This window comes from Bombus vancouverensis, chromosome 7, assembly GCF_051014615.1.
Source record: "Bombus vancouverensis nearcticus chromosome 7, iyBomVanc1_principal, whole genome shotgun sequence".
Classification (NCBI taxonomy): domain Eukaryota; kingdom Metazoa; phylum Arthropoda; class Insecta; order Hymenoptera; family Apidae; genus Bombus; species Bombus vancouverensis.
The window spans coordinates 17570983-17594431 of NC_134917.1; the positions used below are offsets into that span (position 1 = coordinate 17570983).

Here is a 23449-nt window from a genome sequence, read left to right on the forward strand (position 1 = left end):
GATTTCGTGCTTGCCAAAAATATCGCTTAACATTCGGCATTGGAACATCGGTTTTTCGTTAGATCATTGTCAATGTCTATCTTGAACGCTACGTTGCACAGAAGTAACGTTTCTTAGAGATAGCTGCCAATAAAAACGAATTTTCGTCCACGTGTTCCCAAGCATTTAATCTTAATCTAGCACTCGTATATTTTGTAGCAAACTTGACGTTTATAAAATTTCTATAAAAACTGTCTCGTCCAATGAAGAACTTCTCACGCCATAATTCTTCAAAATACACTGGTTACACACAGCTATGTGATTAATACTAATTATTACTTGTAATCTATTATTTTTAATCGTTATCATAAACTTATCAAGCAAGAAAAGAGATAAATTTGGGATTATCGTTTTAAGAACCGCATAAAAACGTGCAAATATGTACACTGTTGCTAAGAAATACTCACTTTGAAGCTGTTGTATCGTAGCCTGATACTCGGCAAGCTTCTCATCCACGTAATCTTGACTTTGGTTAGCTATTATCTCGGCGGTACTGGGTCCGCTGGACTCTTCTTCCGTTTGCGAGTGATCCAATGGCACTCCAACATATTCGTATTCACCGGGTCTGTATGTTCCAATCATGTATTCCGGTGGTGCGCCGACCAAGGGCGGTGTTGCGCCACTTTCCAACGAACTCTGTTAAAACGCACCAATAAATGAAAAGAGGAAAATATATGTACGTTACTTTATTACGAATACTGCCAATAAGATATAACAAAATTTTGTATAACAGATGTTCCAATTTTAAATTAAACATTTTCTTAACAACATCGCAAATTGTCAAAATGAGAGGAAGATATAAAATATAAAAATTCGAGGGTAGTTTTCCAATACTTTCTCATTTTTTCCTATACCTTGCCATTCTTCCCCTCGTCGTTTATTCCTTTCCATTTCTTTTCTCTTTCCTTGTTCTTCATCGATAAAAAAATAATAGAAGAATTCAGAAAAAATCATTTTCTACCTCGAATAAATTACCACGTAATTATTTTACAATACGTTGTGCCGTATATCTACTATACATATTCCCATACGTATTACTTTTAAATAACCACATTTTTTTCTTTTTTTTAGTGCCTAATTTAAATTATATGTAAGTCGCGTATCTCGTTATTTTATCATCTTCCATTTCCACGTATTGCCACGCGATCCATGTTCATCTTTCCTGCTCATCCTCTCTACTCGAACGTGCGAAACAGCGAAACAAACAATAGCGAGGTGCACAACAAGGTTCGCGAACCTTTATCGAAAAAATATACGTAAATTCTGTCATTTAACGGTGCATTCACACCTGGCGCGCGTTTGAGAAAACCGGTCGTTGGAACTCGCCGCGGCCTACATTTTATTTAGGTGTTCCTATTTCGTCGTGTTGCCTCGGCCAGTCAGACGAGCGTTCGCGTGGGCGTGAAAAACGAACGGTACACGTGGCGAATTTTCACTGTGAAGCAGCCCGGATCTTCTTCGACACGCCTGGATGTTTCTTTGAGAAGCATTCGTAACGAAAACAAATGGTGATACACATTAAAAAAATCCAGCAACTACAATCGCACTCGCGTTAATGTATATACATATATATTAGAACACCCTGTAGAACAAGATAGTCTGTTTAAAATTGGACCGAACGATTAGATTTTTTTTATCGACGAGTCAAAAGAATTAATTTACTAGATGACGCGTAAACAAAATTTGAGAAAATTGGCATTGGTAAAGGTGGCATTTTTACAACTTTTTCATCCGAGTCTACAATAAAAATTTAAACGATACACGTTGTAATTTTGTTTTGTAATAATGTTGTTTAATAACGTTTAAATACATGTTGAAAATTAACCTACCGACCAACCGTCTGAAACTTGTGCAAATCTTATTCGTTAAATGAGTTGTAAAAGTTGATAAAATTGTAAAATCAAACGACCAGTTAGAAAAGGCATTTCACCTGTCACGAAAGAACATCTATTCTCGAGACTAAGATCCCTCGAGAAATGCCGGACTTCTCTTTCTCGAGGAAGTTGACACGTGTTTCGTGCCGTCAGTATGATTTAACATGCAACGTTTCCTGTTTCGCCGACAATTTCGTACGATGGTCTGTGTTTAGAACTAGCCGGTTAGCAGCTATCTATATGTTAACTGATCGGTACTGCCTATCCCAATGACTAATGGATCCAAGAATACGGTAAATCTCGCTGCTTTACTTTCCACCGAATCTCACGTTTCCACGATTCTTCTCGATTGTACGTTATTCGGCATTACCTCGCAGCAAGTTATTTAACCAGAATACGATAACCAAAATACTAAGAACAGTATTTCCCCTGCTACGCTCTAAATTCAAGATCGGTTCTAAACATTTTGAATACCTAAAGAAAATTATATTTCTTTACCATGGGTATTACATATTATCGGTTAACCAGCTTGATAAAAAATTCATGCATTTGCTAAATTTTCCGTTATTAATTTTTCAAGAATTAAATTCCACCTAAAACCTTCTATACTGCACGATCAATTTCCTAACCAATTCCCATCCAAATTCTCAGTACCACGAAATAAACTCTGTTATCAATTCCCAGTAAGCATTCAGCGAAGATCAATTTCACATACGATACGATAAATCCCACTAACGATATCCCAAAATTCAATCTAAAATTCTCAGCATCGATAAATCTCATTATTAATTTCCATTTAAACTTTTCAATGTCAGTAAACTTCATGCACGATTCCTAATTACCGATTTTGATACGGAATACTATTATCGCTCGTGACACCGCTTCGAAAAACAACGTACCTGCATCGGTATAAAAGGCCTAGGCGCTTGACTTCCTACTGGAATCGGTGACGGCCACCTGGGTCTAGGGCACTGTATGTATCCTGTGGGCGATCCAAAAACAGGCGACATTCCAGGAGAAATCGGCATTCCAATCGGCACTGGGCTCATCGGGTGCCTCATTCCAGTATACGTCAAGGGCGACGCAGGATGAGCATGATGAACCGGAGTAGGTGGTCCTCGAGCTCGCTGAGGATGCGGCGAACCCGTGGGACTGTAAGGAGAAGGAGGTCTGTACTGGCCAGACACGTTCGGTCTGGGCGTCCAGCTACCCCCTGGTCCGGGTTTTCCATGGGGTTTCGACGGCGGCTGCGACATCTCTGGCTATTTCGAAGCTCCACGTGTCGCGCTTCGATCACCTAGCATCGCTGTAAAGCGGTACAATGTTTCGTGGATGAGTAAACCGAGCATGTGCGTCATATGCAAAAATATAAAAAGTATGACAAGCAAAGTACTAGTTATCGAACGAAGCGGATGAGGCAAGCTTTTATTTGGCTTACGCTTGGAACCGCTATGAAATCTACGGATTTAGAAAGATGTCATTTTTACATTAGCTTGTCCGAAAACATAAATAGATAAACGACAATTTCTGTTTCATATTATTTTATCGAATTACGTACGATCCATTTCTATTATTATGTTCGTGCATAATTTGATAAACTAATATAAAACAAAAAGCATTGTGCGTCTATTATTTCCTTATAAAACGAAAGAAACTTTTCGGACAACCTAATACCACTGTTACGTGAGAAGGCTCTTTCGTTAAAAATCCATCGACGCAAAGAAGATTGCCAATTAATTTCAAAATTTCAAATTGATAGTAAAATTGAGAAAATGATTCGAAACGTTTGATCTGCATTTACGTGTAAGCATATACATTTGCATAAATATCCACAGCCTGTTAACGAGTTCTCCCTTAATTAGAATTTATGGTGAATTGCCTATATTGAATGTAGAATAGTAGAATGGTTTTACATAATATTTAAAGAGTACTCCGATACGTAGAAAATGAATCGTAATTTTATTTCAAGCCAAAGAACACTAAACTATGAAAGAACGCAACATCTAGCAGATGATATAGGATACGTGAAATTTATAAAAAACCATGTAGGATATTTTCAAAATGTATTAAATCCTGTGGATATATCGATTAGAATTAAAGAGATATCGTATGGAAGTTGGAGTGTCTTGGACGTGTAACGAGCTCTGGGTCGCCTAGTGGCAGTGAGTAGGCAGATTAGAATGGGCAATGGTCCAAAAGTCTCTCGAAATAGGTGCTTCGATTGTCTGCCTACCCGCTGACTTCTGCACGTTAGCGCGTGAAAAATGTGTAATAGACAACTTGCGGCGCCATGCGTGGCATTACACAATATACAGGGGCACGAGGTAGAAACAATGAAATTAAACGAGACCATTATCATCCCCGCTTTGTTCTATCTTCCTGTCGATGTAATCTTGCGTTTGTTCAACAGCAGAAAATCCTTCTCCGTCTTGTTAAAGCGAAACGACGCTAAGATCAAAGACCTTTTTTTATGAAAAGTCTTTACGAATAAAAAAGATAAAAATTTACCGAAATATTTGTTAGCGTGTTTTCGTTGTTAAAAATCTGCAAAGGAAGAATCAAGGTCGTTTACGGATTCTTAAACGATACGTAGGACACGAACGAGAATCATAGACATATGTCGGTCAATTATCGAAATATAAGGAAGTTAGAGTAGCGTGGCTGTACGGGTCGAAGGTCTAAAGGTTTTTGGCTGGATATCGAGTGTAGGCCGACTAAATATAATCAGAAATCTATTTTAGAACGATTCGAGCACTGGCCACAGACGCGTACGACAAGGCAAGTATATTTGCAACGACTGCGTCAGATATTTCAGAAAGTGACGCGAATATTAACACCTACAATTAGCTTTGCCGTGACACATGGTGCATGGCGCCATGGTTAGGAATGGCGCCTCGTGTTATTCTAACTTTTCGTTTATCAAACATTTATCCCGTTCGATACGTAAATTACGTTTACCTTGAAACGAGAGAAATGAAAAATCAGTTAATCCGCCAGTCGGATACACGTTTCGATCGGTAGAAACGCCTCGAGATTTTCTACTTAAAGGAACGATGATGGTCGTGACCTAATTTCGAGAATTCTAGCTATCTCCTTTTGACACTGGCTTCTTTTTACACCGGTGAGCGCATTACTTTAAACTCGGATCGATTTTCGGCGCTGTGAAAACAAATGCGAACGAGGCACGATGGAAATTTATCGAACGTGGCGAGTTTTCCCCTGAAAAGAAATAAACGCGCCTGGTCAAAGACACACGTCCATTTTGTTCTTGTTAAAGTTCACGAGCGCCATTACAAGGGGGATGTTGGACGCTCGTTCAGACGACCATACGTTCGAGTTCGTTCCACCGATTTTAATAAAGCATCGACTGAGGCTGGAGGAATCGACTGACGGTCTATTTATAAAACCTACCACTCGACCACGATAAACTGTATAGGTACGTACGTACGTACGATGGCTAGGTGCACACGGATTCTTTCTTCAAACTGGATAAAAATACACATCGGAGTTATGATGTCAAGGAAAGATGAGAGCCTGATATTTTATCCACGATTCGCGTGAAATACATAAAAGATCGAACGTATATCTGATGGATGAGTTGACATTGAAACGACGAAGTGAATAAACGTGGACGAAGAAGATACGCGGAGGAAAATCCGGGCTGAGGTATTCGAAAATTAATGGAAGTTGTAGAAGGCTAGAGACGTGGTAGTTATAATACAATGTTAGCTTGCTGGATCCTGGACCTCGGATGCTGCGTCCAAAAATAAGATTACTGCCGAATTAACGAACAGAAATAGTTCTCGTTCTGAACCGATGCTCCTGACACAGGTTGCTCGTACCGGTTATCCTCGATCGACGATAATCCTTGAAACTTTCCATCGTGTCGCGTAGAATAGGATTAAAGCGAAACTCTAAATGTTGCGAGCTGATGATGATGACGATGATTTAGATGAAACTCGTCCGGGATTTTGAGAAAATCTGCAATTACAGCATACCTTCGGATTACGACTAATCAAATGAAAAGTTTCCGATTCTTCCTACGTATAAATCCTTTCTTTTTTATCGTTAGTCGATAATATTTTACAAGAAAGTTTGACTACAAAAAGAACAGGAGTAACGAAATTCTTTAAATAATTCACTAAATTAGCACGCACGAAAGAAGATCATCGTCCTCGTTTACGTCAAGCTTCTCGACAAGAAAACCGATAACGTTAAATCCAAGATTCCAACGAAATCTCTTAATTTCCCCTTTAACGTGCAAACCAATTAATGGAATATTAATAAAAATGAAAACGATACCGAAAAGACGTCGCACCGCAGACACGAGCGATCAACGAAATCCAATGCGAAGATTGTAAATCTGCAAAGTAGGCAAAAAGCACACGGTAATCGCGACGGTTCCGATAATATCAGAACGTGTATATTCGATCGATTTTCGTTCAAATCTCGATTCCTCGAACTCTCATTCGGCACGAGTCTCGCGTTCCACGATCTCAGGTCTCGAAACAACACGAGCTGAGCCGAAATGATCGAAGATCGAAGTCGCGGTAAATATGGCGCGTGATCGACGGAGATCGATCAGGTTCGATTTTTCGTAGTTCGGTCCACGACGAAGATCACGAAGAGACTAGTCGATCCGCTGGTTCATCGGTCCAGGAGCCGCTTACCGCGACATTTATATTTAACTTTGGCGTCGTTCGAGCTTTCGGCTTGGGATTACCGCTCGCGCGATTCCGCTTAACGTTCCTGTTCTACATTTCCTCGTCCCTGTGCCTCGCTTTATGCCCTCGATGACGATTATCTCTCTTGCTTCCTCCACTATCTGTCGGCCGCTTTTTCCGTCGAGCTTCCGTTTTATTATCGGCGCTGAGGTAAGACCGCGAGAATTGTTCTTCTTTCTCTTCCTTCCCTCATTTTCTTTTCTCTCGCAAGATTCGGATCGGCTTGGAAAGCTTCTTGGCCTTCGGAACTTTGTTCAGTTTCGAGAAACAATTTTGAGACTTTGGTACGGATATTGGGAAAATATAATCGATGGAAATGTGAGTTTGAGCGTTTTACTTTTTATTTTCTTAGGGAAAACGGCGTGGCATCGTGATCGATGTACGTACTTACATACTCGTGTACGCGCTATATAGTCGGTAATGGTGAGAATGATATTACCACAGACGAGTATACAAGATAGAACTCTTGCATCACCGACGAGGTGCAGAATAGACGTGACATTCAATGCTTTTTCGTTTTCCATGTTTTGGGGATCATCTGACTTCCCATGCCATTTTCGTGTCGCATGCGATGTTACCGATTCGTTATAGTACTTGGTTTGAATAAAAACTAAAGTCTAGTATGAAATTATAAATAAAATATAGAACAGGATATGTTATAGTCGCAGCAAAGTATAGAATTTTATATTTTTACGATACTTCAGAAAGCGTTACACAGTACCAAAACAATAATAGTGAAATGAATCGTATAATTAGTTTCAAATAAAATTGTAATTTTATATATTTGAAAAATGAAAATGTGAATCTTTTGATCTTCTCTACTCTCATCTTTGTATTCTCAAGTCGATTATTAATTATATATTAAGTACACGTAGTCTGACTCACAAAATCGTAACACGATTTATCGATAATGCAGGCAGACTACAACCAACGAGAAGAGCAAAACCATCATCAAGATCATGTTTCTATGGATGTTAAGGGGAATGGGGTACAGCATATAGAAAATTTTAAGGACATCTAATCGTGTTGTATTTGATTTTCGAGTAATTATTTCGAGAATTACGATCCTCCTTTTAATCTAAGGTTCGTTCTTGGAACAACATTTTTATCGCCACGTTGAACATGAAGCGACATCTTTTTGCCAGAAAAACATCGTTCAAACGTACAACTCACGCGATTATCTTTGCTTTTTAAAACTGTTCCTTTTCTTTGTTCTTTCAAGCTTAAAATGACATCTGTACTATCTGCGGCTAACACATTTCAATTAATAATTGCCCTGTTTTCCTTTTCATTCGGTGACAATATTGCTTTAAGTCGAATCTTCGCTTTTGGGAAGCACGCGCAATAAATCATTTCTTCTGATTTTGTGTTAAATTTATAATTGAAATATAGGCTGTTCAGTCTCGTTTCCTCTTCGATGTTATTCGACTGTTACGGAGAAACGCGCGCAAGTGTGACTTGCTCTCTCGACGTTTATTTATATTTACGAAAAGCAGTCTATGAACTATATTCTGTAGATGAACGTTTGAAAACGCGTCGACTCACGTAAGCGATTCGCGTGCAGTCCGATAGAGGCGCGTGACTAGTTCGCTGTAGATTCGTGAAACTAGTTAAATTGTCGATCGACACGATGTGCAAGATAGGGGCGCGAAATTCAAACATTACGAGCACTTATTCCATGAAACAATTCGCTTTTGTATCCGGTGACCGACGTCCTGAATATATCGCGATTATCGAAAACATATCTTTCGTTTTTATTGCCTGCCTTGGTTTCCTTCGCCTCGCTGAATCGACCCAGCTGTAACTTATCAGGCTAACGAAAACAAGAAAATACCTGAATCCCTGAAAGGCTGTATCGCGTCATTTTTAACGATCAACAAATGGATCTTCTCGAGAATATCCGTGACCGATTTTCACCAAAGCACACGAGAATCAGAACGAGCTGTTCGAGTGATGAAATTTAATTTAACCGGAGATTGATATAGTGTATTTAGAGTTTGTTACATAGCTATAACGATTCTGTAATTAGATGCTATTTGCAGTTGTTAGATACCGTTATTTACCTAATACGTATCCATATTTTTTATTATAGTAATGTGTTATAAGTAAAGTTTGGCTACTTTGGTAAGTTCTAAGTATTAGTTCTAAGTTCTTAGTATTTGTAGTAATATAATAAAATGGATCATATATAATTTGATAAAATAATATAGAACAAAGCTTGCACCTATTATTTCCTTATAAAATATATGACATAAAGAAACTTTTGGGATAATTTAATAGAATAATAATTACAAATTTTAATAATATCATTGAAAAGATAAAAATGCAACAATACTGTTCCGTCCGGTGACTCTTTACATCAATCAGAATCCATCCCTCGGTCAAGACGGTCACTTGCTGTGCGAATATAATTAGTCGGACCGTACCAAGGAACTGCAATGAACTAAGCATTTGCATTTTACCGTTAGGTTCCTTATTGGTTATAAAATATATTCAAGTCGAGATGTTCCTTATGGTTATTGTTCCATCAGGTAAAAGATGGGAAAGTCGAGTTTCCCCATGTTCAACGGTCATGCCTACCTGCAAGCGACCGATGGTAAGGCGACCAATACCCAACAATAGTTTTCCTTTGTGACAGCGACATTACCGTCATTCTCTGGTTCATCGTCCTTAGATCAGCCAACATTTCTTCATCCTTAAATCCTTAATCCTTAAAAATTCCATCCTTAAAAATTACGCACCGAGCGTAACTGTCTATGTCTACAAATTGTCGGAATAAAGTGCATATTGTAACCCGTTACCTCAATGTTATAATCAGTTCAACCAACTCTATTATCCTAAACGAAATCGATTATTTCGTGGCGTCGATTGTCTAATCGTAACGGGAATTTACAACTCTCACTGGCGCGCTTCCTCGCGATCGCATCTCTCCGCGAACGGTCGAACAGATATTTAAGTATAAAATATATGTTACAGCTCTGATAAACCTCTCGTCAATACCAAAATTCCACATAATGAAAAAAATAAATTAAACTTTGTTAAACAACGGATAATAGATCAATTGCGATAAATGCTCCACTGGCGCTGTAGCCTTCTTCTACACTGAATAGATAACGTCGGATATGATACGAAAATGGCATAGCGGTTCAGGCAGGAGACTTTCAAAAGATAGCGTTAATGCCCTCTGCATTGACGAATGACGATGCTCTCTACTACAAATGATAAATTACCCTGTAACGATAAAGTGAATAACTGATCTTTCTTAAAAAATGAATTTTTTGTTATATTCATATTCCTATTTTTACTTAACCATTTATTTTAGTTTATACACCTTCGATCTCTTGATGTATTGTTTATAAATTGCTTTCGATGTAACTTGCTTTGAATATATCAGTGATCATAACTCCAATTTATATATAATATCTTTCTAACTTACACAATTAAAACGAAACGGAAAATAAGGTTGTTTAATCGATATTCATATAAAATCAACAAAAAGTTGAAAATTGTGAAACTAAAAGATTTTGTATCTTATAAATATATTCCTGCTTCCGAACAACGACAGTAATGTTAGCTAACATTTACAATAAACGTAATTGGGACACAATGATCTTATTTGTTATCTATTTGTCCTTCATGATGTATCGATGTAGCCTACAACCCATTATGTTAACACTATTTGACTCTTTTTATGAGCAGAATGGCAGAGTCCAAACTACAAAAAAAATTACTAACACTATATATATACATTATCGATCAATTGTGTCTAATGCAACGACTTGCAAATAATCATTGTTCGACCGTTTGCGGAGAGACGCGATCGCGAGGAAACGCGCCAACAGGAGTCGTAAATTCCCATTACGATTATATAACCGACGTCACGAAGTGATCGATCCCCTATTTCGTTTAGGATAATAGAAGTGGTTGAACTAATTATAACACTGGATTAACAAGTTACAATATACACTTTATTCCAACAATTTGTAGACATAGACAGTTACGCTCGGTGCGTAATTTTTAAGGATGGAATTTTTAAGGATTAAGGATTTAAGGATGAAGAAATATTGATTGATCTAAGGACGATGAACCAGAGAATGACGGTAATGACGCTGTCGCAAAGGAAAACTATCGTTGGGTATTGGTCGCCTTACCATCGGTCGCTTGCAGGTAGGCATGACCGTTGAACATGGGGAAACCCGACTTTCTCATTTTTATTTGATGGAACAATAACCATAAGGAACGTCTCGACTTGAATATATTTTATAACGAATAAGGACCGTAACGGTAAAATGCAAATGTTTAGTTCATTACAGTTCCTTAGTACGGTCCGACTAATTATATTTGCACAGTGAGTGACCGCCTCGACCGAGGGATGGATTCTGGGTTATGAAAATGTCACCGGACGTAACAATCTTGCCTGGTCAAAGAAAGTGCGTTTAAGAAATTATTATTCCATAACAAGAAATATAAATTATTTTTCAATTACTATTATATAAATTCGTTTCTTTGAGAGAAATAAGATATGTTTATGTAGAAAGAAATGTGAAATTCGAATGTTTGGAATGATCGTCTGGCTTCGGCATCCTCAGTCTTAAAAAAAAAAGCGAAAACACTCGAGCATACTAAAAATAAGACCCTCTCCCTCATTACGTCGTGGATTAGCAAGATTTTACGATCGTTTTACGACTACAATGCCAAACTTTGTAAATACAATTGTCAACACGAACGAACATCAAAAAGTACCCATACGATTTTGACTGTGTTGAATCAGCGTAGCGCTTTATAAACGACCCTGTACTTGACTCGCCTAATTTTGACTTATATTTAAAAAATAATTTCCAATTACTATTTTATGCAATCATTCGATATGTAAAAAATATTAAATGTAAAAAAGATGGCTTAAGCATGAAACGGAAGTTTTATAAATAAGAACGTTCTCTCAACTGGCTCATTAGCTCAGTTGGTTAGAGCGTCGTGCTAATAACGCGAAGGTCGCGGGTTCGATCCCCTCATGAGCCAAAATTTTTTTTCTTGTTCGCATTTTCATATTTTATACAAGAGCTGTTACTATTCGACCTATTTTGTCTTGCTTATCGTTTTAATTATTCGGTTAATATGTACCTATGCACGTTATCAGCACATGAAATATCACGTGGATTTCCTTCCCAAACCAATACGCAACGATAGTTATCGACTATGTTTAAAAGATACATGTAAAAGCGATTGAACAAATGTTATATCATCCTTATCACACCGATAAGCTAATCGTAAATCTTAAGTATTAGTACTCATGTGAAATTCACAAGCGTCCGTGAAGGCCAGCGACATTGATCAAGAGCTATCGAGTTGCTATCATTTGTCCAAGTTCTATCTTAAATTGACGAAAAAGAAAGACAGCCAAACACAAGATTTATCGCAATGTTTATGATCAAAATAAATACGATAATAAATGATTCGTTAAAAATTCTTCATCTACAAAATTGATTCGACAAAACGCTTTAAGTTACGTTCCTGGAAGATGTCCTTTCCTTCGGTGCGTTATTTGTCTGTGGATCGAATACAGTTAGCTGTGCCATATACAGTTGGTTGATGCAAAAAGTTGCAATATATGCGGCAAAATAAATTTCCACGATGAGCTATGGCAATTTCCAATGGTTCAGGATTGCACATTCCGCGACACGTAACCCTTCTTCATTGAAAGGGTGTCGACCGTAATGCGCCTGCCCTCCACCAATGCATATATATACAGTACACGTATCCGTATGCAACTAAGAAAGCACTATACCAGCACATTCCTGGAACTTATCGATTTGGTCGCAAGCTGAGCTTTCTTTGGCCAAATCTGACGTCACAGACGGCAGCTGATAGGCAGAATTCAACTCTGCACGATTCCCATTGGTCGACGAGCCGGTATAAACGATGCCTTCACAGTAACCTGTTCCAGTTGTGTTGTTGTTCACTCACTGTACGCTTGGTAAGTACATTTCGCTCAGAATTCCATTGTTTTTCATTACTCCAGCGATATTTATTTACCAATTTTTAAGAGGTTATTAATGTTGTCGTTTTTTAGTGTTTTAAATAATTCATGAAAATTTTCGCGAATTTTGCAAAATTACTTAACCTTCGACGTAGTTTGCCAGGTGATTTGACCTATCGTTGGCGTTCCATTTTATTCAAACATGGTTCTAATCTTCATGATAAATATTCAAGACTCGTATTTAATTCCTTTTATGTTAGTATTGTGCTGACTGTAAAGTTCAAAAAAAGTATTCGCGTTAGTAAGACAATCACGAGTATATTGACAAAGTATTGTCAGTGTTCGTCGTTCTTAAATATTCTATCGAATAATAACGAAATCGATGGTCGCTTTGACGCAAAACCATCGAAAGAACTTGCTTTCGCTAAACTAGTTCCTAGGAAATTGCAGTCGCAGTTATCAAACTCAATGGTCGTTTACATAATGCAAGAATGTACATTCGAAGGACAGGCGTTTCAAATTCCATTCGTTCGTTCCGATGCCAAGAGTAATACGAATTAAAATTTCAATCAATATGTCATTTAGACGGATATAGCCGATTCGTGTTTCTGCAGTCTGTAACTGCAATGCATATGCGCGAATAGTCAAAGGCCGGCAACATCGATTTGTCAAACTCCCACAGAACCACCTGCCACGAATTAGTGCATTTCCAGGAAAACTTTGCCAGACTCTTCGTTCAAAAATAACTCGCTACAAAGGAATTGTACGGTCGTCAACCAAGTGTACGATATTGCTACGTGAAAATGTTATTGCGCGTCATATTTGTTTGGGTGGTTCTTCGTGCAAAAATAAAAATAATAATTAGTAAATTGACGTTTCCTTTTCTATCAATTTTTATTTTATAACATTGAATTGTGAAATTGTGAATTATATTTTCTCTAAATAATTTTCGCCAAAGAAATTTCATTGATATAACATCATTAAAAATTAAAATAGCCACGACTGTATAACTTTGTGTTTTCTTCGTATTCCATGATATTGTGACGCAAAAATATAAACATACTAATTGCAAGCTATTTTTCAGGAAAACTGGATTACAAATCATCATAGTAAAAAGTAAATCATTTTGTTCTGTGCCAATTTTCTGCTGGTATTTATCGCTGAACGTCGAAAGAATACATAACTACAGTGACTGTGTTGACTTGATTGTGTACCAACGATTGCTATACCGCAACCACGTTCGCGTCTAGGATAATCAATATACCTGCACCTTTCCAGCAGCTGTATCCTCGTGCGCAAGGATATCTCGGTACTCCGCCTCTTCAAGGCTCGAAATCGTTAGAAAGGATGATAGCGTACACGAGATAAATCTTGTTTACATACTTGTTTCACAATTTGCGCTTGTTTATCAAGTGATCGACCTAAGATCTCTACATAGAAGACCTTTTGAAATATGGACATTTAATTATTCAATAGCGCAAACAAAAACTATTTCAATTATCTCAACAAACATTTGCTTCGATACGTTACAAATTGTAATACGATTCAGAATTAAAAGCTAATTGAAATTAATTGGTTTTATTCGATAATAAAAATCAGAAATACATTTCATTTGTTTAAGAAATTACACGTACATGTATGTGTATATATATACATATATACGTAAGTATGGTATATGAAAAATATGGGTGCAGCAACGGGTGCAGGCGCATGGCCGAAGTTTACTATCGATCGCATTGTTTGCAAGCGTCTTGCATGGCCTTTCGACACAATAGGACGCGTCGATAGCTAGCACTGGCGATGGAGAAATCGTGGAACCGAGCGAGTAGAAGGAATCGAAGTTCGTAATAGAAATCGGTGGCTGAAGGTTACGAGCGATTGCCAGAATTTATGATTTTAAATTTTAAATTACAAGACTCGTTGAAATTATTTCGATACCAAGACGATTTACTCTTCGACCTTCCTCCAGTAAAATTTACCTACGATAAAATCGATATTTAGCCTAAATTTTCCAATCGATCGCTTGGAGTTGAAAAATTGCTAATTAAACGAAACGTTGATTATATAAACGGAATAGATTATAGAAAGGAAATCGTACGAGAGGTTGAGGTTCTTGACATCGGACAAGAACGACGCGAATACGACGAGCAAAGTGCAGACGGGACCGAGTTCGACCTAACTCGAATCACAACTCGCGGACTTTGCCCCACGACTTGCCTCGGCAACGGTACACCTTTCGTTTTTTACCGCGTGGAAGTCTTAGGTCTGGCTACTCGCGAATAATCGGCAGAACAGAAAACCATCGCTTTGTTCGATCGTATGAGAACGTCGTGCACGATACCTGCGACAACGTTTCACTTTGGCAAAAATAGCCTCATGGTCGCAATAACGCGTTACAGATATAACTGGTTTCAACGTTGAAAACCGCGATCGAGTAGAGTCGACTCTCGTTTCTTCCATCGAAGGAAACAAAGGCGCCCCAACGGCGCCACTTATCCTGAACAAACTATATATGTTTTATTCTAAACACAAGATCTGAAAGGTTATTAAACGAGACAAAGATTCGCGACTTGTTCGTGCATAGTCACGCTGGCCGTTTCCCAATAGTTTTCTAAGCCGTCTATTTTCGTGTCATTCGCTGCAAGTTACGTTTTGGCTGTCCACGCGCGAGAACAGTGTCATTGAGCGCGGAGTAACGTTACATAAAATTGAGTTGTGGGAAGTTGACGTTGTCCGGATAATTATGACACAGGTGCACCGATAGGTTACGTTTACAGAGACTAAACAATCGGTTGTCCCAGTTGCCAAGTCACGACGCACTCGTCTGGGCCGTGTTTCGCGATATTCTATCGTGTTCGTATCCCGATAACGACGAATTACATGTAGTTTCTCTGATGCGTCGATGTTCGTCGAACGATCGTAGCTCCACTCTGCTCGACCACTTTGTCGGCCATTGAACTTTTGTTATTTTCGTTAAACTCGTGGAGCAGCTAGGCGTCGATAGTCGATCGATAGTCGAATAAAGATAATTTAGATCGATATGTGTTGGCGAGCGACAAATTAACGAATTTCACGAGAGACTAACTTATCGACTGTTGTTTCTCTTTTGGTGTCTGTTACAGAAGAATAGTATGTATAAAGTACTTCACAATCAAGACATAAAACACGAGTGCTCGCGGTCAGGGGGACTGCACGCGTATCCTGATCATTTCAGGGAACCTAAAAAGCTCTACCTCTAAACCACAGCCGTTTAATAAATGATCATCTAAAGGTTCCTGTCCTCTGGTAGGACTTTGTATATAGTGTACATATCGCTTTTCTAACAGAGGATCTCGCTCAGATAAGCGGAGCAAGCTCGAAGGATCAAAGATACAGTCACGCGGTGATTGAAAGGAGTCGAAAGAATTTGAAAATTTGCACTACTCGAATCCCATACATTCGGCGCATTCATCAACCTAGACCGCACTGATCGGACTAAATAGCTAAAACGCGATAAAAGAGAAAATATTGGTGGAGAGAAAGAGAACGAAGAAAAGAAAGAGCACGATGGAGCAACAAGCGTCGGACGAATTCCCTTTGTGGATGAAATTACTCTCTGCAGGCACAGCAGCCTGTATCGCTGATTTAGCGACGTTTCCTTTGGACACCGCCAAAGTCAGAATGCAGGTAACTAAATACGTATCAATTTCCCACGTCGCTACCAAATATTAAACGTTTCAACGAACCTTCTGTTACGTACCTTTTGTTAAAGCGTCCAGCTCGTTCTGTTTTGTTCTTGCGAACAGGACGAGTCAACGATCGTTGGCTCATAAAAATTAGGTAGTGCGCCGAGCGTAGTTTAATGAAAACCTATCTATCCGGTGATAGAAAATGTAAGTGATACCCGTACGATTTTTGTAGATTGCCGGAGAAAGTCGTCCTATTCGGTTGGCAACAGCGAACGGCTCCATGGCCGGGGTTCGAAATACACAGCCAGGATTATTGAGGACAGTAGGAAACATCATCAGAGTGGAAGGAGCAAGGTAGGTTATTCACGATCCTATCCGTAACTTAAGACGAACAAGGGGTAGGTAAAAGCCTGATTACGATTACGATATTGATATAAGTATTAAATATCGTTAGCGTATATACGATTCTTCCGATTCGAATCAAAGTTTATACACGCCGGGCGATTCTTTACGCCCGCTCCAATGACTATTTGATCGCTTAATTACTTAAACTTAAAAAAGAGAAAAAAAAGAAAAAGAGAAAAAAAATTTCCGTACTGGCTGATCGTAGGAGCTGTTCGTTCGAGTAACTTGATGCTATCGTTGAATTAGTAGACCGCACATTAACTCTCTCTCTAAAATAGCTTCTTGGCATTCCATGACTCCAGAATATTTCCAATTCTCTGCACATGGCCCCGCGATTCGATTGCTCTTCCGATCTCGTTCTTTGCTAACTACCGACTCGATCGACGCCGTCGTCGTTGTCGTGCACTTTGCAGATCTCATTAGTATCATAGTAAACGCGTCGTATTATCGCGCGATCCTCTACGATCGTACAGCGTTCGATTCGATGTACTCGATGAGAGACAAGTGAACGAGAAAAGTAGAGAAAAGTGCGACGTTGCGCGCTATGAATCATAGAATTCGAATTTCCAAGCGCATCGACAACGACGAACGGGGATCGAAATAACGTAATGGAAGTAACGAAATCGCGATTATACAAGTTTGACTAACCGCTGACGCACTGGCATTTTACTCCTCAGTTATCTTTGCTTATTTCTAACGCTAATTGGATTACGCTTGTTTCTTTTTTTCTTTTCTACGTAGTTTTTATCTTATCGAGCGCCATTGACTGTTCCTTGAACTGACGATCGAACGCTAGATAAAGTACTTGAAATATTGTAATTGTGTTTAATAGACAAAAGAACGCGTCCATGGTGCTCCCTTTTATCACTTTATTTATTTTCTCTTTCGAGCACGAAATGCCTTTCATGATTTTTGTACGAAAATAGCAATAAAGAAGGATTTTCATTTATTCGCATAAATAGCGACAATTGTTCCATTATATTCTAAATAGTCGATAAGCATGCTATTATAGTAATAGTGGTAATAATCGTTCTTTAATGGCGTAAGTTCGATACAAAGGAAGGCATCGCGTGACCACTTTAAACTGCCCAGCTATGCGAATATATTTTTCTTTTCTTATCTTTTATTCTTATTTTTATCTGCTTTCATTTCTTTTGCCTTTGCTCAGCCGCAGTTTTTCCTTTTTCAACGATTTTTGAAAAAAAAAAAAAAAACTGAGCGGCGCCTCGCATGGTTGCGCTTCCACCGCGAATACGATTTGTCATAACCGTGTCCAGCTCTCTCAGCGCAAGCTCTCTCCCGGTTCTTTTAGCTGATCTTTTCTCTCGTGCTCCTCAAATGTTATTCGTGAGAGACTCTATTGGCTTCCCTTCGCGTGTTTCTTAAAGATTTTAACTCTAAAAAGACCAGCCTGGTCATTTCGACCCACTACATAAATCAACAAAAATTACTGTCTTCGCTGTCAAGTATAATCGTTCTATTGTTTATTTTCTTCAGAAAAATAAACATCTTTTGCGTGTTTTCTTTCTTTAAAATGACAACAGCGATTCCTTTTGAAATAAGAATTTGCTAAGAGGGAACATTAGAAATAGGAAACTCTGGTATTTCTAGTATTCTTACCGCGATACAAAAATCAATCTTGTTCTTTGTTTATTGAAGAAACAAGGAAAAGAGAGAGAGAGAGAGACGTACCAAAACGAAGAATTCGAGCATTTTAAAGTGAATTTAATCGAAGGGAAGCAAATTAGAGGAAGAGAGAGCGAGAGAGAGAGAGAGAAAAAAGAAATCGAGAAAAGTAAATATATAATAAATACAAACTTGTAAAAATAAAAGCAGAAAAGAAATAAAAATAAAAAAAAAATATGACCCTGGGCTACGTTTGAGGGTAAATTGTGAGGGCGGTGAGCTTGAGCGAGGGTGGTTACAGGAGCCTGTACGGAGGTCTGTCCGCGGGACTCCAGAGACAGATGTGTTTCGCCAGCATACGGTTGGGCCTCTACGACATCGTGAAGTCAATCTACGCTGGAATCATCGACGGTACATCCAACAAACTCCTAACTTTTTGATTACGTAATCCTCCTATATGATATATAATCGAGTAGACACGCGAGCAGCGTGCGAACATACGCTGCGCACGTGCTCCATCTCTCTGTTACACGAGCAGAGTAACACACGCGTAAGTAACGGCTGATTGGTCGATAATCAGCCACCATCGGCTGCCTCGTGCTTTTTCTAAGAGATTATACAAGACAAAACGAGATAATATATATATATATATATATACATATACATATATGATGATAATAATAATAAGCTGTAGCAATGTACCATATAGACTTAGCCAGATTTTAATCGCTGACCGCGAATCGAAATTTGCAGCGCCTCGGACGTGACGCTGTTTCGTTTACGTTTCCTTTTTACTTTTTTTTTTTTTTTTTTGTCTTTTCTCATAATTGAATCCATTGAATATCGAGTCTAGTTCCATCGCTGATCCACGTCGTTTCCATGACCGAAAGTTAACTATCGAAAGGGAAGTATAAGAGAAAGAAGAAAGAAGATTTAAAGATAATGGCTGGAGGAATCGCTGCCTCGGATTGTCGTTTGTATTTTCCTTCTGTGCAAATTGGATCACTCGTGAAATAATTTACTAAATACTTTACTAAAGCTGTACCCTCTATTATCGCGAAACGATCGATTCCTGTATCAAAATTATTCTACAATTATCGAACGCTATTTTTTTTTCTTTCATATTTTTTTTTTTTTTTTTTCGAGATTGGAGATTTGAAAAGAGATATTTAAAAAATGCACAGTTTGATCTCGTGACCATTATATACGATTTTACCGTGTGTATTTTTGGAATTCTTCTTTGAAGTTTCTATCTGTCGCGTGTAAACCAACTTATATATTTATCGATAGAAAAGAGGAGCATGTATGTTTTGGATATTTTTCGTGTGTATATGCGTCGATATTCGCGGAATTTTCATCCTGACTACTATTTCTATTTGAAACTAATCTTTCCTTAATGATAAAATATCTCGATTAGAAGCCGAACGGTCGTAGCGGGAATTTCGAGTTTCGTCTTTGCTCTTCATCGTCGCATGTTGTAAACGTTTCCTTGCGTAACTTATCGACGTCACTGTAACCTTTTTCACGGATCAATTTTCCAATTTACTCGCATCAAGAGATTTGCTAGAACCGTGTAAATCAATGGCACAAGGTACTCGCGATCAACAACACCTTTCTATCGATGTATGTATAGATATCATTGCCGAGAACAGTCCTGGTAATTAGAGTAAATTAAAAAAATAAGTTTAAACTAAATATAATCTTCAGTAGCTATTCGTAGTTGATCTCGAGTATCTGCCTCGAACGTCTCGCGTCAATAATCGTCGCGATTCTTGTCGCAACATATTGTACTCCCGTTAACAAATATAAATCGTGGTAATCGTTGAGAAAAAAAGACCTCGTAACGTTCGAAAATTATCATTTAGAAGAGTTTACTGTAACGTGAATATAATCAATGAGCTAATAAACGTGCTGTACCGCGCAGAGCGCGATCTGTCCCACCCTGCATCCTACTTTTTTCGATCTAAAGCCGTGACACAGAACGTAAATAACGTACTCGAAACAATCCAGACACCGACACCGAACCTGGACTGCCTTTTCACTGTACTCTTTTGTCTTGGCAGGTAATAACAGGAGCGGATCGAAGAGTATTTCCGTACGAATCGCCGCTGGAATGACGACAGGCGCCATGGCGGTGATCCTTGCTCAACCGACCGATGTCGTCAAGGTCCGCTTTCAGGCTAGAGATATTGGACAACCGGCGAGATACAGCTCAACCCTGCAAGCGTACCGGGATATTGCTGTGGAAGAAGGAAGGCGGGGTCTTTGGAAAGGTACCACCAGTACTTGTATTACAAGCCCATACCGTTTACACGCAGAAATATGATCCTCTTGCTTCGGGCGAGAGTACAGATCCGTCGCAAATTGCCGAGCTTCTGGAAAATCACCGTTCAATCTTTATGAATCTTGAACCCTTTGCCTTGTAATTTCGTGTCACACTGGTCCTACGAATTACGTTATAAAGATTGTATTTACAGCGAAATTTATCTCTCTAAGAAGGGAAGGTTCTCTAAGAACGAGTCACAGTGGCTACAAAGAGCAAATGCAAATCCTGATAAAATACGCCCCGTTGGAAAATGAGAGTATGCGCCGAACCCCTATTGTAGCCACTGTGTACGTAGTTTATTATAGCCACTACCCTCTAATCTGATCTACGCAACTCCACCGAGCCTCTAATCCGTACAAAGTATAATAGGTATTCTCACAAGCAGACTCGATCGAAACGGGAATCGTTTGGAATTATTAAACGTAATCCTTTAATACGATCGTATTAGAGTCTAAACGGAAGATCCGAAGCCTATTGCAATACTGTACTATTATCGTAAGAGAATTAAGAATTTAACCACGTTTTCATGTTTAGGAACCATACCCAACGTCTCGAGGAACGCGATCGTGAACGTGGCGGAGATCGTCTGCTATGACATCATCAAGGAGTTCATCTTGGAGCGCAATTACCTGCGCGATGGAATCCCTTGTCATATAACGGCCGCCATGGCGGCAGGATTGTGCACCACCTTGGCTGCTAGTCCTGTAGACGTGGTGAAGACTCGCTACATGAACAGCGCTCCTGGCGAATACAAAGGCGTGAAGGATTGCGCCGTTCGTATGTTGATGAAGGAAGGTCCATCCGCGTTTTACAAAGGCTTCACGCCCAGCTTCACGCGTTTAGTGTCCTGGAACATCGTTCTATGGATCACTTACGAGCAGTTCAAGATCTACGCGAAGAAGATGAACGACAATCAGTGAACACCATAGCTGTCGCGTTCCACGTGCTCGATCGACCGATGTATCCGTCGATTCACAAGATATACACATACGAGCCGTGTTTTAATCAACTGCAGCTTCATAGTCTGTATTTCGATCATGTAGCTTAGAGATGGGAGGATGTATTATCGTATATTGGTTAGATTTGGTCGTTTCGAATAGAACTTATTACCTGCCGTCGTTTGCAGGTACACTTACTGATATCGATGCGTGCATACATACGTATAAGTTTCTCTCTAGGTACCTTAGATAATGTATGTTATTGATTTATTGAAAGTTACAATTATTTACTTTCTATCGATCGTTGGAATTGCCGGGTTTTTTTCGATGAATTCGATAACGCTTAATCGCCTGTCTGTAGAGGACAGTTTCTATCGCTAGCTTTTCTACCTAATGCGTATTCGTATGTAACAACTACTTGGAAAAGATTCTTGCCTATGCATACGTAGGGGGTGTGTTTACGATGGAAAAGCTGTTACGCTGTGCTCTTTCTTAGGGTATAATCGTTAGCACGATGACACATATTAGACTTTCTTTCTCTTTACTAAAGCAGGTTGAGTGTAAGAAAATTTAAGACGCGATTTTGTTAATCTTACCGATAGCTTCGTTTGCAAACGACGACAGCCAATTCTCCCATCTATCGTTGTATTTTCACTTTTCTTTCCGTAGATAAGACCGCGCGTGCACTCCACATCGACATTTGATCAAATTGAAATCAACTCAAGTTGGCGATTTGACAAAACGGAGAAAACTTGTCCGTCCAAAATTATTTATAAAGTAATTCGAATACCATGCGTATTGCAATTGGTCTATCTTGATTCAATTAATTCTAAGCAAGAAAAAAAAAACAGAAAAGAAAGAGGAATGCTGATTTTTCGACAAAATTTCGTCTTTCAACGAAGTGCACGTACGATCAAGATCTTAGAAATCTCTCAATAATCCATAACGAAACATTTTTGGCTACGTAAGTCAGCTTTAGAGACAGTAGAGCAATAGAGAAAAAAGAAATTACTCCCTTTCCCTGCCCCCGATGAATACTAGTATAAAATCGCGCGCATTACGATACGCCAGGCAGACAATAAGATATCAAAATTGGTTTTAACGCGTTTGCGACGTCTGTTAACGAAAGCTACACACACGCGCATACATACGCAAAATGATTATTCGACTGATTTCCGTTTCTAGACTCCGATTAATTCTTCGAGGCACGAATTAAACAGAGATCCTTCGCTAATATTTATCTATGTAATTGTAATTCGTTCTTCTAACATTTGCGTTATGCGGGATAATTTGTCGCAATCGTTGCTAGATATTTAAAGAAAAGAGTAGGGGCGGATAATTCGCAATCTCATTTGGGGTCAATTAATATTATACAGGGCACAATTTTTATCGAATTTCGATCGACGACTTGTAGTCTATTTTAAAGGCTATGTTATCATCTATCGATGTACGTTTCACATTAAAAAGCAATTCTTATCTTATTAATTCCGACTGTCTCATCCATCTACATCTTTTTTTCTATCCTTTTTTTTTTTTCTCTTTCTTTGTTTCTCGTCTTTTTCAATTCACATTTATTAACAAGCCTAATTAGCCAACGATGAAACTTGTTTCTTGTTTTCACTTTATCCGTAAGGATCGATCGTCTTTTTAACGTCACATCGATCTTCGTGAAATCCGTAACTGTAGCTCGAGTACCGTACAGTATTAGTTGTTATTGTTACACTTGAATCTCGATCGATATCAATTAGACCAGTTCGTTGCAATGAAATCATTTGATGAAACTTTCGATTGATCGACATTTCTCTTTGTACTGTATTACTGTGTGTAACGAGAAATTTTACTGCCCTTGTATCGTGTAAAAGAAGCTGCAGA

The 23449-nt window shown here is 38.7% G+C and overlaps 2 protein-coding genes and 1 non-coding gene across 3 annotated transcripts; 2 read left to right on the forward strand and 1 right to left on the reverse strand.

Annotated features, from left to right (window-relative positions):
* Nucleotides 1-210: 210 nt before the first annotated feature.
* LOC117154883 (uncharacterized) lies at nucleotides 211-6525 on the reverse strand. Its single transcript, XM_033330270.2, has 3 exons — nucleotides 6216-6525; nucleotides 2813-3219; nucleotides 211-675 (listed from the first exon to the last, which is right to left on the reverse strand). The coding sequence occupies exons 2-3, from the start codon at nucleotides 3167-3169 to the stop codon at nucleotides 211-213; spliced, it is 822 nt and encodes a 273-aa protein (XP_033186161.2). The 5' UTR covers nucleotides 3170-3219; nucleotides 6216-6525.
* Nucleotides 6526-11582: 5057 nt separating this feature from the next.
* On the forward strand, nucleotides 11583-11656 carry TRNAI-AAU (transfer RNA isoleucine (anticodon AAU)). The gene has a single exon. It is a non-coding gene; the product is annotated as a tRNA-Ile (tRNA).
* An 851-nt stretch (nucleotides 11657-12507) lies between these two features.
* LOC117157279 (dicarboxylate carrier UCP2) lies at nucleotides 12508-23062 on the forward strand. The gene is made up of 6 exons (XM_033335215.2): nucleotides 12508-12611; nucleotides 15737-16280; nucleotides 16515-16636; nucleotides 18615-18724; nucleotides 20377-20586; nucleotides 21174-23062. Exons 2-6 carry the CDS (start codon nucleotides 16161-16163, stop codon nucleotides 21557-21559), a joined length of 948 nt encoding a protein of 315 aa, XP_033191106.1. The 5' UTR covers nucleotides 12508-12611; nucleotides 15737-16160; the 3' UTR covers nucleotides 21560-23062.
* Nucleotides 23063-23449: the final 387 nt, after the last annotated feature.

Excerpts from the sequence above, each read along its gene's own strand:
- LOC117154883 (XM_033330270.2), bottom strand. The coding sequence starts at position 3,169 with ATGTCGCAGCCGCCGTCGAAACCCCATGGAAAACCCGGACCAGGGGGT. Across the intron at positions 676-2,812 it reads GGCCTTTTATACCGATGCAG|AGTTCGTTGGAAAGTGGCGC; the intron begins GTACGTTGTTTT and ends GCGTTTTAACAG.
- LOC117157279 (XM_033335215.2), top strand. The coding sequence starts at position 16,161 with ATGGAGCAACAAGCGTCGGACGAATTCCCTTTGTGGATGAAATTACTC. Across the intron at positions 16,637-18,614 it reads ATCAGAGTGGAAGGAGCAAG|GAGCCTGTACGGAGGTCTGT; the intron begins GTAGGTTATTCA and ends GGGTGGTTACAG. Across the intron at positions 18,725-20,376 it reads CTACGCTGGAATCATCGACG|GTAATAACAGGAGCGGATCG; the intron begins GTACATCCAACA and ends TTGTCTTGGCAG.